At 38.6% G+C, this 15,137-nt stretch overlaps 1 protein-coding gene across 11 annotated transcripts in view; it reads right to left on the reverse strand.

The window, feature by feature from the left end:
* The window catches only part of RBFOX1 (RNA binding fox-1 homolog 1), a 1,735,725-nt gene that overhangs the window by 197,719 nt on the left and 1,522,869 nt on the right, over nucleotides 1-15,137 (reverse strand). For all 11 annotated transcript variants that reach the window (XM_044089088.1, XM_044089084.1, XM_044089091.1 and 8 more), the window contains one exon: nucleotides 3,425-3,489. In XM_044089088.1, coding sequence (XP_043945023.1) covers nucleotides 3,425-3,489 — 65 coding nt within the window. The remainder of the gene's footprint in view (nucleotides 1-3,424; nucleotides 3,490-15,137) is intronic.

A 15,137-nucleotide genomic window follows, 5' to 3' on the forward strand; every position in this document is an offset into this window, starting at 1 on the left:
TAAGAGCTTTAAATACCATCCCCCATGGAAGGTAGCGATCACTTTTGTGTTTGACCTTTCAGATCCTTCCCACCCTTCCCTGGTATTGGTTCATTCCTTCCATTGCCATTATAACTTATCCAAACACATCTTATTTTTTTTTGGGGGGGGGGTGCATTGCCTGACAAACTTAACCCATTTTGTATCCCCTTAATGTTTAGTTCAGCAGTGTCTGGTGTTTTGTGACATGGGCAGGAAGACTTTTAAGTCAGGGTGCAAAAAAAGCAAGTCTTCAAGGGGGGAAGTGTTAACCCCTGACCTTGATGGGTTTATGAGAGATGCCCAAGGTGCTTGGGTTACACACCCAGATGATAGCTTGTCAGGCTGGAGCAGGCTTGGGGGTAACAACTGGCTGAATGGTTTATTTAGTAACATTTATGGCTCAATGGTTGATCTGTTATCTTTGTTATTAGGTGATTATCATTATTTATATGATCCAAAATCAGATTTTTGTTTGTTATTAAAAAATGGTCACAAGAAAAAATCTTGGCATGTTGGTATTAACTCATCTCAAGTGGACCAGCAGTCTTAAAGTGATACATCAGCACTGTAGGGACATTATCTGGGAGGGGGATGTATGCCATAACAGTGTTATATTGAACATAATTGCAACTAAAGTCATTAGTTGACTATTATTTCTACAGAAAAACATTGAAAATATGAAGCATATGCCTTCAACAGTCACAAGATTTGTGGTAGTCTTTACTGATGCTGTCTGAGGCATACACTGTCAGCTGCCACTAAGTGATGCCCTCGGCATCATGATTTACAAAACTGTGACCTGCGCTAAGGCTAGGGATGTTTTTGCAGCAGGCATTTAACATGTCCCACTGCTGTGAATTGGCGGCAGTATATCAGCCTTGACTGAAACGTTTTTACAGCGCTCTTAGTCATACATTGTGCAACTTGATTATTCTGTTAAACACCTGTCTCGTACATTTCTTTAATGGTGGCACTCATTCAGAAGCTATCTTATTAATATCATACTAAAATACCCGATGACTGTACTTTTCTTGGCACTAGATATTTCTGCAATGAAAAGAATGGATGTTATTTATGAACCTTACCCAAAAACTCTAAATTACAACCAGGAAAACAATGACGTGGCAGAGTGCTTAGATTTTATGGCTGTTGCATGGTGTTTCTGTTTCTGTTTTAGGTACAGCACTAAATTTACTATAATAGATAAAAATGACATCTTTCTTACAAAGAGTCTATGCTGTAGACGTTGTCTTTGTGTCTTTCGGCTTTTCCCGGTTAGGGGTTGCCACAGCAGAACTCCGGTCCGCTAATGATTGGTAGTTGATTTTTAAGTGCTAAGTTGCCAGCCCTGACGCACAACCTTCAACAAAGGTATGCCCATTCACACATGTCTCCATGTAGAAGACGCTCTAGCTGTGAATCGAACCATCGTTTTTGAATCTGTACTGCATAATGAAATTAAGCCATGTTAAAAATTCAGATGGGACTAGGTCACATCAAATTTTGGCAAAAAGATATGTACAGATATTATTCATATGGTACACATATATACTTGTAATGTTTAAACATCATAAAAGGAGTTATATCTATCTGAGGTAAAAAAGTAGTAAGTTAGAAAAATACATAATGTACTGGTACTTCTGGCAATACCAATGAAAGAAGAAATATTTTAATGCACCCACAATGTTATGGCACAAGTGCCACAGAATGACATATTTTCCCTGAATGTGCTGAATTACTTGTGACCACTCTCTTTTTATCTCTGCAATGACATTGTCAGCATTCATTTATAAGGCAGTAATGAAGAAGGCACTGTTAGTGGGCATACATTCATTTATAAACAATATTATTTATTTGCTTTGTGTACTTGTAGTATGTTCTGAGCTCTTTGAACTCCAGAAGATTCATTCTCTCCATCACTGCCTTAAATTACCTCAGATGTAAATGGTTAGGAATGTTTGACTGCATCTTAACAATCATAATTTGAGGTATGTAGAGTAATATGGTATTTTGTCCAATTCTGCAGGATTTTTAGTGAAGGCAGTTTCCCTCTCTGTATAAATATTAAATGCCATAAACATAGGTAGTGTGATTCTATAGTGTTTAATTAAATGTAGTAATCTAAGAATTCTTTTGAAATTTATCTTATGTGACAGAGTAAGGAAAGTAATCAGAACAGTAAAATACATGGACAAAGAAATAAGCAATCAACATCTTAAGTTTTTCACAGTGAACAATATATAGTCATAGGCTTGTGACAAAAGGTGTGAAAAAAGTTGAAATCAGTTCCTGAAGGTCAAATTGCAAAAACCCACACTCATGTTGTTTATGCTTAATACACCATACATACTGTAGCAAGAAGTTTAAATTGCTTGAAAACTCCAATGAAAAATGTCATCATTTTTGTAAAAGAGTACCATTATTTATACTTGTTATTACTGTAGCACAGGTGTTTCGGGTTGGACATCCTGGTGAGATGCATTGCTGTGATCACCTTCATTACTCAAGCAGACAGCAAAACAGTCAAGAAAGTGATGTAGAGTACATACTACAATGCTGAAATCACCCTACTGTTAGTTTTATAATGGATCTAGACATCTCTGATTTACAATTTCATATATCAGTGAAGAGGAAATATAATTTGCATTGCATAATCTAAAACTTATAACTTCTGGACTAATGCAGGGAGCAATATGAAATCTTAACAAAAACATTTATTACGGAATCTTGATATAATGCATGTGATTCTCATATATGCACATGCTAAGCAAATGATCCTGTTAAATAATAATATATTTTATCAGTCCCTAATCTGTTCTACATATAGTTTTCAGTTCAGTCCTTTCTTTCATTCATGCTACATTTTCATGTCTGCCAATGGACTTCAGGGAACATAAACAGAAAGCGATCTGAATTATCCAGATAACAAAAATAACAGTCTACAAAATAAAATATAATCAGGCAACTGTTGTGTTAGAATGATGCAGTAAATAAGAGTAATCTAGGAAAATAGGATGTCCCTGTATGAATCTCAGAGAATAAAAAAAATATTTTAAATAACATTTCTCACTCGGTAATTTCTGGGATTACATAATAATGCCAATGCTTGCATAAATCAGAACTGTAAACGAATGCCTTATGATTGTAGAAAAGTCACTGATTATAAAATGAGACTGCTATTTAAATGTAAGTCCAACACATTCACAACCATCATTTTAATGGAAAATGCAGTAGGGAAAAAAATGAAGAAATTAAGGCAAACAAGCCAAAAAAAAACATTTTCACACATATGTTCTTGACATGTGCAGCAACAAAAATGAAAATAAAAAATAAATAAAAACATCCACAGATGGAGCCAGTCAGTTATGTAGTTATGAACAGATATAACTAGTGATGGCCTTACCTATCGCTGTAGGCAGCAGCTGTCGCAGTGGCAGGCTGTGCATATCGGTAGGCAGTGTAACCACCCTGCAATACAAATGTAGACTTGAATCTTAAATGTACTATAACTAATTCAAGCAAATATTTACAGATGCATTTGCTATACTTAATACTATGCATATAATGTTAAATAATGTACTTGTTCATTGACTGATTAATACACTATTATAACTTGATTTTCCTACAAACCACTGCTAAAAATAAGATACATAAAAATCATATCCTCAGGAAACACTGCTGCTTTTACATAACCATCGGACAACTGTGCTTTTGCGTCATAAAAGTCATTTAATAAATTTTACTTTGTGCTCTTTTATTCTCCATGAAAAGAAAATCATGTTCTATACCTTAATTTAGTGAAATAGTTGCTAAAAATATGCAAATGCTATTGATGCATTTCACTGATCTCAGTGCTATATCTGTTTCACAAGGTGAAGTTCTACATATTGCAAAATTATTAGGTTATTTCTTATCACATTGTGCTGTAAGAAATCGTGCTGTATTATGCTTAACATCACTTTAATTAACACACATTGTATTTGCCATATTGCTAAGATTCCAAATTTGTAAATGCAATCGTAATCCAAAACATGTCTTCTCCAATTAAAATGTGGATGTGCATAACATTAATTGCACCTGTTCAATTAAGCAAGCAGGACAAACAAATGCACATTTTTGGATGGAATTGTGTGCAGTGATGCATCGATTATCAGACTGTGAAAACAGCAGAGATTCCTGTTCAGCCGACCACAGTGTTATCTCAACCATTTCAAAATGATCTCAGCATGCCAATTAACAAAGCGAGCTGGGTCTCCACAGATAACACAAACACCATTTATGTTCCAATTAGAACTCTCTGCCCCATCTTCCTTTGGGACAAATGCACGCTATGTGTTCTCTAGACAAGCTTATTGGAATTACAAAAAAAGTTAAAGAAACAGATTCTATAAGCCTTGCATGACACATTCCCAGTTTAGGCAGAATTCCAGTTTTGAACACAAATCATCAGCAAGTTGGATTTTAGCAAACGTTATCTACTCATAGGTGATTAATAGAAATGTGGGTATCTTTCAGTTTTAATGACAGAAGAATATCTGTAAAGGCAGACTACATCTGAAGGAATCATTACATGCCTTCTGTATTAGTAAAGCCTCCATTAAAAAGGTGTCCGACTGATCAAATCTATGTACCAGTATGTTCAACCACTATATAATAACATTCTACATACAATGCAGGAAAATGAATGCGGAATGTACATGCGTGCCTGAGTTTGATTATTATATATCTCCATGTAATAATGATTTTGTACCTCCTATTTTAAAATGTTCTTCTTCTCCTATTTACATTTTAGTACATATTTACTATTCCTTTAGTTATTCATTGATGTAAAATAGATGAATGACAGTTTAGGAGACTATCTTAACTGGAAAAAGATTGAGAACTATTATTCACGTTTTCCTACTACTCAATAGTCATCTTTTGGCATAGAATTTTCTAAATCATATAAAAACTGATAAATAAAAAGGCCATGATGCCGAAATGTAAAAATCAGTGAAAAGTGAGACAGTCTTGTTCGATGGAACTAATTGCCCCATTCCCTGCCTGTACATTTCATACAGGTTTGATTTGCAGTTATTTAAAAATACATATTATTTAGTTTTCTACTAGCTGCAATCCTTTTCGAAGGTTTGTTTTCTTACAGCTTCTCTGTACAGAATTCCCATATGCAAAGATAATTATTTAGTAGCCTGTAGTAAGCAGATTTCTGCTTTCTCACCCAGTGTGGTCACCACATATTAAATATGAGTACAGTATGACGCCCTACAACTAGTACTATAAAGCTTGTACTTGTTAATTAATACTTAACTCAACCTGTGGAAGCCTCTCAATTATCACTATCTTGGAGTAATGTTACTATTTTTAAGCCTGTTATTCCTTAACATAATCTTCTGACCCATCATCACACATGACGTTTGAAACTGTCAGCACAAAGAATACCGCATTACATGACCGACATACAATTGATACTAATAATTTAGATTTCCCTTTCCCAGATGCAAAAATAAATGTCATTGTACGGAGCCTGTTGCAATGCAGTTCATTAAAATCTACAGATTTTATACTATCTTATGGATAATATATTTTTCTCATTTTATCACTCTTGTTTTTTTTAATGAATTACTCTTCACACAAAATTGCCACTCATTCTAAAGACACCCACAAAGCATTCTATAGCTATGTCAAGAATCTCAATGGCAACACTCAGATCTGCTCTGAGTTACAGCACAATGGCACTAAATATACAGAACCAACTGATATTGCCAACATCCTGGCAGATAGTTTCAGTACTAACTTTACCCCCACTCACCGCCTAGAGGGCCCATCTCTATACCGGAAGAATGCAAAGTTCCTATAATCACGGCTGCACAGGTAAAAAACACACTCTCCAAAGCCAAGAACACAGCATCCATGGGACCTGACAATATCCCAGGCTGCATTCTACACGAACTACAGAATGAACTGGCACCTCACCTAAGTACCATGTTCAATCATAGCCTCACCTCAGGCTTTGTGCCCACTGAATGGCGCACCACAATGGTTATCCCACTCCACAAAGGGGGAGCCACGACTGACCCTGGGAACTACTGCCCCATTAGCCTGATGAGCCTGGTCTGCAAGCCCAGTACCATCATGGAACTTATAAACAAAGACATTGGTAATCTCCAAACTCTGGACCCTATCCAGTTCGGGTTTGTAAAAGGCAGATCATGTCTCCTAAACCTGACTGACTTCTTTGAAGCAGTCACCAAAGCCGTAGATGAGGGTAAGGTGGTTCACACAGCTTATCTAGGTCTCAACAAAGCTTTCGACACCATCCCCCACTCTGGAATTCTAGATAAGCTTACTAAACTAGGTATAAATCCCTATGTCACAAGATGGGTTGCCAACTGGCTCATGGACAGAACTCACACTGTGAAAGTAGCAGACTCCAAATCCGACCTCAGACCAGTGACAAGTGGAGTACCACAGGGTTCAGTCCTGGGTCCTCTGCTGTTTGATATCTACTTCTCTGAAGTACAGGCTAACACAGATGGTCTTTGGCTAACAAAGTTTGCAAATGACTGCAAACTAGGAGCCGTAATCAAAACTCCTAACGATGTGGACATACTACAAACAGGCCTCACTGAGACAGATGCCTGGTGTCAAAGCCATGGCCTGAAGCTCAATGCCAAAAAGTGTATTGTCATCCCCTTTGGTAAAAACTCTGTACCTATGAACTACCACATAAGTGGTAGTCTACTTAACGCCGAAAGTGTGATAAGAGACCTTGTGACACAGGTGGACAGTAGTGTCTCCTTTGATAATCACATCACCACAGTGGTCAGAAAATCCTTCTACATGGCTCACCTCATCAGAAAAGGTTTCTCATCCAGAAAAAAAGAGGTAATTGTTCGACTCTACTCATCATTCATTAGACCCATTATAGAGTACAATGTCCCTTTTCATATGTACATCACAAGACATCTACAACAACTGGAAAGGCCACAGAAATACCTCACAAAGAGGATTACTGCCCCCAAACAGATGCCTTATGCAGACCGTCTCAAAAAACTCCAGCTTTACTCAGTCATATATCGCTTACTCATAGGCGATCTCTGCCTAACATACAAAGCTATGTCAAACCCAGAGCTGTTAGACATGCTCCACTTAAAGAAATCCCAATCCCTCTGATATACACACTCTTGGGACCTAAACCTGTTCACCACAATAAACAGAACATGCTGGAGGGATAGATTCCTGTCCCAGAGACTTCCCATACTCTGGAACAGACTACCTATCTATGTCAAACAGAGCTCCTCATTAGCACCCTTCAAGAAAAATTTTGATGACTGGATGGGAAATAGGAAATTCACCCCAGGGATCACTTCTGTGGCTCTGCTCGACAGGGGCACAGGAAAATAATTTTCTTGGGTGGCGAAAGCCAGTGTACCTTTTTGGCTAGGCTTATATAGGCCCTAGGGCTAATAGCCTAGTACCTACCTATGAACCTATAAGGACTTTGATTGCACTGTTTTCAACCATGTTTTCTTCATAATTTTTTCTAACTCACTGGCTGTCTATCTCTCAACTAATGTTTCACTTTGAAGCTTTACAGCCTTATCACTAGTTACCAATTCACTGCTCCCTAGGGCAGTAATTAAGAGGTGGTACATGATATAAAAGTTTGAACACTTCTGTCCATCTTATGTTTAAACTATATGTTTAAGAATTCCTGTGTAGTATATACAGCTACAGATATATAATTTTTCTATGGTTAGTACTTTTTTAATCAGACTGGACATGAACTGAATTACTTAAACTAAATTGTGTCTGTTGTCCTTGAAATCTATTATGAAAGAAATGATCTAAGAAATAATTATTCTGGTATGCTGATGACAACAGTCATTCTGATACATATTTATGCCCTGTGTTCTGCACTGACCTATTTCCACAAGAGGTTGTCTTTCATTTGGCTGTATGGTGTAGAAGAACAGCTACAAATATACAGTGAGAGCATTGTGTTAACTTCTGCAATGAGAGAGAGAGAGAGAGAGAGAGAGAGAGAGAGAGAGAGAGAGAGAGAGAGAGAGAGAGAGAGAGAGAGAGAGAGAGAGAGAGAGAATAGAGAGAGAGAGAGAGAGAGAGGATGGCACAGTGGTACGGAGGTAGCGTTGTTACCTCACAGCAAGATGTTCTCTGGTTCGATTCTCGGATGGAGTGCCTTCTGTGTGGAGTCCTGTATGTCCTCCCTGCATCCATGTGGGTTTCCTCCAGATGATCCAGTTTCCTCCCATGTTTCAAAGACATGCGTCTTGAGCATTTCTCCCCAGTCCTCTGCTGAAAATTGGCTTTGTTCCAAGTTGGACTTTCCTGGTTAACAAATTATATATATATATATATATATATATATATATATATATATATATATATACATACACACATATATATATATATATATATATATATATATATATATATATATATACATATCTGTGTGTGTGCATATATACATAATGCATAACCAGTACTGGAAGGGACAAAAGTCCATCACAAGTTGTGGACACAGCAATAAGAACATAAATACACTCAGAGACATTCAGGTTCATACATGCACATGCACATACACAGATGCAAATGCACATATTAGGGCAAAAAAATGCTTAGATGCCTACTACAACACAGGAGCTTTCACTATTCAAAACTCCTTCTTTTTCAGTCTATATCTCCTATCTTTTCACTGGATTCAGTCTTGACCCATAAATAATATTAAAAAAATATTTCTAACTTCTCATTTTACACTTTATCTGGAAAAATATACACACCTCCCTTAAATATGCTACTTTTCATAATATGCATGTGTTTATCATATATACTTTTTTGTTAAATGATACAATAAAACATTTCCATCATGATAACATTTTTTTATTCCCTCCAACATTATCTTTTCTATTTCAAACTCTGCATATTTCACACCTAATATACTCATTTCCTTCCAAGTATAATATTTGCCACTTATTTTCAGAGTTTCGCTAGGTTTATTTAATATTTCCACCACTCATACCACCACTTCATTGACTGATACCTTACTGCTATCTGTAATCGCTAAATCATCTTCATATGACAGGCAAATATGAATATTTACTGATTAGAGATAAAAATAAGATATCAGTCAGTAAGATGGTGGAATTTTCTGGTAAATAGATAGATGGGAGAAGAGATAAAAATTAGGAGAGGATTTAGACATTTGTTATATCTTTTCTGTCATCTCTTTTCCATATAAAGTTAACTACTTCACCACATATCCCTTCATCTATTATTCCTTTCTCAATATATTAATTTAATATTTTATAGCATATTTAATGCACCATTTTTATGCAACATTTTATAATATTTGTAACCTAATCCATCTATTCCTGGTATTGATTTTTCCCATCCTCCTTTTACTATATATTCTATTTTTCTCATAATAATCTAATTTCAAGAGAATCAGTTATTAATTTTAATGCTTTCTTTACTGTCTATATTTGTTCTTGTGCTGTTCTCTTTTCATACATTTCATCCATAAATGTTTCCTTAATTTCCGTTTTGTCCCCCTGTCTGTATCTAATATTTTCTCCTTCATCAAAGAATACATCCATTCTTCCTTCTCTTATGTTTAATTCTTTAACTAAAATAGTGAAGCTTGTTTTCTAAACAACATCATCTTTTCCTCTATTTTTTATACATCTCTTTCCTTTTCTCTTATTCTGTCTCCACATTAGTTTATTTTTCATGTCATTTTATGATTTCATTGCATACTCTAATGTTCATTTGCTTCAGTTATTTCCCTAAAAATATTTTATTGCATTATTCTTTATTGCTACTGTACCAAACTGACAGTTTTCGTATTGTACTCCCATTGTCCTATCCTGTTTCTATACAATTTTCTTTTCATCTCATCTGTTTTAGCAATCCCCCCATTTCATCTTTGTTTTCCTTCTTTTGTTATTTCCTTATTGTAGACCACCAATGATACAACACCACCAGATGTTGCAAAGTTAATTACTTTTGTTCTTTATTGTAAACAATAACTTTATTATCCCTTTTGCCTCCTTTTCTATCCCATACTGCTGTATGATCTGAGAAACTGAGAAATCGCTACCCCATCAGTTATTTCAACCATTATTTGTTTTATATATTTTGAATAAACTGCATAATCAGTTTGAGTTCTGATAGTCCTGTTTTTATATGTTCATTCTCTACTGTTTCCTAGTTCCATCCCTCTATACAAATGATATTGCTACTTTAATTAATTGTGTTACTTTCCCCTCTCTTTCTCAAATTGCCCTTAAAAATCTCTCATCATAATATATTATATATTTAATAGGATGAACATTTTAAGTTCTTCAAACATCTTTTTCTCTCCATCATATTCCATTTTTGGGGTATCGTACACCAATAATCTTGCAAGTACTGCTAACGCCAAGTTCAATATCATTATCTCGTCCCATTTTAAAACAGTCCCTTTCGCTAAACACATCACTCCCCATTGATCAAATATCATTTGACCCCATATTGCTTCAGTTATTTTCCTTTCTTGTTCCTGCTGACATCTTGTAATTAACAAACATATAACCTACATGCTTAATTTTTACACCATTCAGTCTCTACCACATCTCTAATAGCGTTTTAAATGCTGTTAACTCTTAGAGCTAATATTGGTAAGTCATTCCTTTCAGTTTTTACCCAGTGCTCAGGCCAAACTCCTCTCAGTCATTTTGGGATTTTCCTGAAAAGAGGCCACTGGCCTAGTGGACTAACCATGTTTGCAAAGGATTAATAAACAAATGCATTAGCCATCATCTTATTCATAGGTTCATGGGTTCACAGGATGATACTAGGCTATTGGCCCAGGTCCTTATAAGCCTAGCCAATAATTTTCCCATGTTCCCTCAAAGTCACCACCTGTTTCCCCTGTCCAGCAGGGACATAGGTGGGATCCCAGGGGTGTATTTTCTGTTTCCCATCCAGTCATCCAGGTTCCTGTTAAGGAGGGCTAGAGAGGTACTTTGCTTGACATTGAGAGGGAGTCTATTCCACAGATGGGGGAGTCTTTGGGAAACCAATCTATCCCACCAACAAGTTCTATTAATGTCACAGACTAGGATATGGCCTTGCATGTGGGTTGCGTGAGTGGAGTTTGACTTATGGATATGCAGCATCTCCATCAAGGCTGGGTCTGAGATGGCCTTGTATGCCAGACACAGATCATCTCTGAGCAGTCTGTACAAGACTGAGTAGAGGAGACAGGGCCTTTAGCCTGTCTGTATAGGACAAGTGTTTGAGACCCTGGATTTGATCAGGAACCTCTGTGGTCTCTCTAGCTGCTGCATGTGCTTGGCAAGGTACATGCTGAAGGGGTCATTGTACTCGATAATGGTTCTGATAGGGGAGGAGTACAGAGATGTTATGACTTCATTTGTCCTGGATGAAATACCCTTATTTATGAGGTAGGCCTTGTAGAAAGCCTTCCATACAATTGAGGCGATGTGGTGGTCAAAAGTCAGGTTGCTATCAACCTGGGTGCCCGAGTCCCTCACAACTAATTGCATGCTTAGTACATTGTTATTAATGTGGTAATTGGTGGGGATGCCATTTTCCCCAAAGGGAATAATGATGCATTTCTTGGCATTCAGTTTGAGGCCATGCTTCTGGCACTAAGCCATTAGTTTTAGGTAAGGTCCTCTTGGAGGATGTTCACATAACTAGGGGAATTTAAGACAGCACCCAGCTTGCAGTCATCTGCAAACTTGGTCAGCCACAGACCACCGGTTTTGGCTTGCACTTCGGAAAAGTAAATTCCAAACCGTAGAGGCCCCAAGACTGATCCTTGGGGTACACCGCTCACTACGGGTCTACTACTAGAGGAGGCTTACCCTATTTTGACTGAGTGTATTCTATCAGTGAGCCAGTTAGCTACCCATCTGGTAACATACAGGTTGATGCCTAGCTGGGAGAGTTTATCTATTTTGCCTGAGTGTGGAATAGTGTCAAAGGCTTTGGTTAGGTCAAGGTAGGCAGTGTGCATCATCGTCCATGGCTTTGGTGACTGTTTCAAAGAAGTTAAGCAAGTTTAACAGGCATGATCTCCCTTTGACAAAACCAAACTGTGTGGGGTCAAGCATTTAGAGTTTGCCAATGTCCTTGTTTATAAGGTCCATGATAATGCTTTCCATGGCCTTTCAGTTCCGGCTAGTTAGGCTGATGGGCCGATAATTGCCTGGGTCAGTGGACGCTCCATTTTGTGTAGAGGGATGACAGTGGCTGTCCTCCATTCAGCTGGGATGAAGCCGGTGTTCAGGCTTTAGTTGAATAGGGTGCCTAATGGAGCTCAGAGCTCATGCCTGAGCTCATGTAGGATACAGCCAGGGATGTTATCGGGTCCCATGGAGACTGTATTTTTTGCTTTTGAGAAGGCATTAACAACCTGTTCCCTGGTGTAAGGGGATGGGGGCAGGTGTTGGGGATGTCCTGGTTTACTAATGGGGGGACAGGGGGTTGAAGTTTTAACTGAACCTGTCTGCCAACAGGTTGGCTATATCTCTGGCGTTTGTGTATGTGGTGTTAGTGACCACCAGTTCAGAGCAGATTTGAGTGTTACTTTTGAGACTGCAGACGTATATGAAGGCCTTGTGATTGTCCTTAGTTGATGTGGCCAATGTGGGCTCAAAGTTATATTTAGAGGATTTTACCAGTGACCTTATTTGCTTGTTCAGACAAAGGAGAGATTGCTTTCAAGTTGGCACCTGCTCCTTCTTGGTCCTGGACAGCATTTGTTTTCTTTTTATTATTGAGTTTGTTTATTGCTGCTGTCTACCAGACAGGTTTACTCTTCCTTGAGGAACATGATTTGGTCCTGTCAGGTATTGCTGAGACCATACAGCTATGTAGGTTATCATATAGTTTTTTGGTGTAGGTTTGGACATTAGTGCTAGTTCTAACTGAAGGGACAGTGGCTGTGAAGCTGCTTATACCTGCTCTGAGGAGATTGTAGTCAGCTTTGGAAAAGTTTTTTTTGTTTAACCATGACATGGGTGGGGTCAGGGGAGATGGTGACTTCAAAAGTGATCACTTTATCGTCAGATCTTACCAAGGGGGTAGGGGTGCTACAGTGGCTATTCATGTTAGTTTGGACCAGGTCCAAGATATTTTCACCTCTGGTAGGGGTCTTGACCTGCTGATCCAATGCACTGACATTAACAAAGTCAAGCAATCTCTGGGCATTCATGTTTGAGCTAGAATAGGTCTTCCACTCTATGGTTGGGTAGTTAAAGCCACCCAAAATCAGGGTAGAGGGTTGTATCCTGATGGATCCAAGTAAGTCTGGATAGGTGGAGCGGGTGTCTTGAGTCATAGCTGGGGGTCTGTAATTAGCTATGATTTGAATACGTGTTTTGACAACTGTTAACTGCACTTGGAGTGCCTCCTGTGCGTCATACCATTTGACCAGCCTGGTGGTGTGTATGTCTTTGATAAATATTGAAACGCTACCTTTGTAGCTCTTCATTTGGGGTCTGAAAGTATGGTAGGATGAGTAACCTAGTAAGGCTGGGGTTCTCTCCACAGTTTCAAACCAGGTTTCAGTGACTTTACAAATGTCAGCATCCTCCAGGGCAAGGAATGCTTGCAATGAGTGAAGATTGCTAGTGTTTAATAGCATGATCTCTAAATTTCATTTAGAAGAATTTTTCATGTTGGTAATTTTGTGCTCTTGACTTTGCCTAAAAAAGGTACTATGGAGGAGGAAAGAGACTTTGCCAGAAACCTGAAGCCTAGGGGAGACAGATGAAGGCCATTTCTGGCAAAGCATCATGGTCTGTCAATCATGTCTTCCCAGGCTGTCAGGTACTGGATCCCCTTGGAATGACACCAGAAACTAAGCCAATTGTTAAAGTCAAACATTTTCTGTTTGTATTGAGGCATCACTCTTGGTTCATAGGTTCATAGGTTCATAGGTTTATACTAGGCTATCTGCCCTAAGGCATTTATAAGCCTAGCCCAAATTATTGTGGCTTACGCCACCCCTTATATGAAAAAATACTGTGTCCATTAGTTTGTTGTGCCTCTGTCCAGCAGTGACCCAGAGATGATTCCCGGGGTAAACCTACGATCTCCCATCCACAGGTCTAGATTTCTCTTGAACAGAGTCAGCGAGGTGCTCTGCCTCACATGGACCGGGATTTTATTCCACAGCATAGGGAGTCTCTGAGTGATAAATCTATCCCTCCAGCACGTCCTATTTATATCCGTGCTAAGGTTTAAGTCGCTTGCTCTAGTGGTTTTGGTGGATTTGGAGTTTTTGAGGTGGAGCACGTACATTAATTCCGGGTTGGACATGGCCTTGTATGTCAGGCACATGTCGGCTCTGAGCAGCCGGTATGCGACTGAATAGAGCTGGAGTTTCTTCAATCTGGCAGCATATGACAGATTTTGGAGTCCCTTTATCCTTTTGGTGAGGAACTTTTGGGGTCTCTCCAATTGCTGCAGATGTCGGGTGAGATACATCCCGAATGGGGCATTGTACTCGATCATTGGTCTGATAAGTGAAGAGTACAGGGAACAATGACCTCACTAGATCTGGATGTGAATCCCTTCATGATCAGGTGGGCAATGTAGAAGGTCTTTCTAACCACTTTAGCAATGTGAGTGTCAAAGAAAGGCCACTGTCAACCTGGGTCCCCAGGTCCCTGATAACCTCTTCTGTGCTTAGTGGATTGCCACCTATATGGTAGCTTGGGGTTACCTTGTTTTTCCCGAAGGGTATGACTATACATTTTTGGCGTTTAACTTCAGGCCATGGCTCTGGCACCAGCTATCTGTTTCCGTGAGTCCCTTCTGAAGGATATCAGTGTCCGATGCACTTTCCACTATGGCCCAGTTTGCAGTCATCTGCAAACTTTGTCAGCCAAAGTCCTCCCATGTTGGCCTGTACTTCTGAGAAGTAGATGCCAAACAATAGGGGCCAAGGACCGAGCCCTGTGGGACACCACTTGTGACCGGCTTGGAGTCTGACACAGCGCCAGCAACTCTAACCCTGTGGGTTCTGTCCTTAAGCCAGTTTGCAACCCATCTTGTGACATATGGGTTTACATTTA

The sequence above is a fragment of the Protopterus annectens genome, chromosome 12.part0, assembly GCF_019279795.1.
Source record: "Protopterus annectens isolate FY-2018-M chromosome 12.part0, PAN1.0, whole genome shotgun sequence".
Lineage (NCBI taxonomy): Eukaryota > Metazoa > Chordata > Ceratodontiformes > Protopteridae > Protopterus > Protopterus annectens.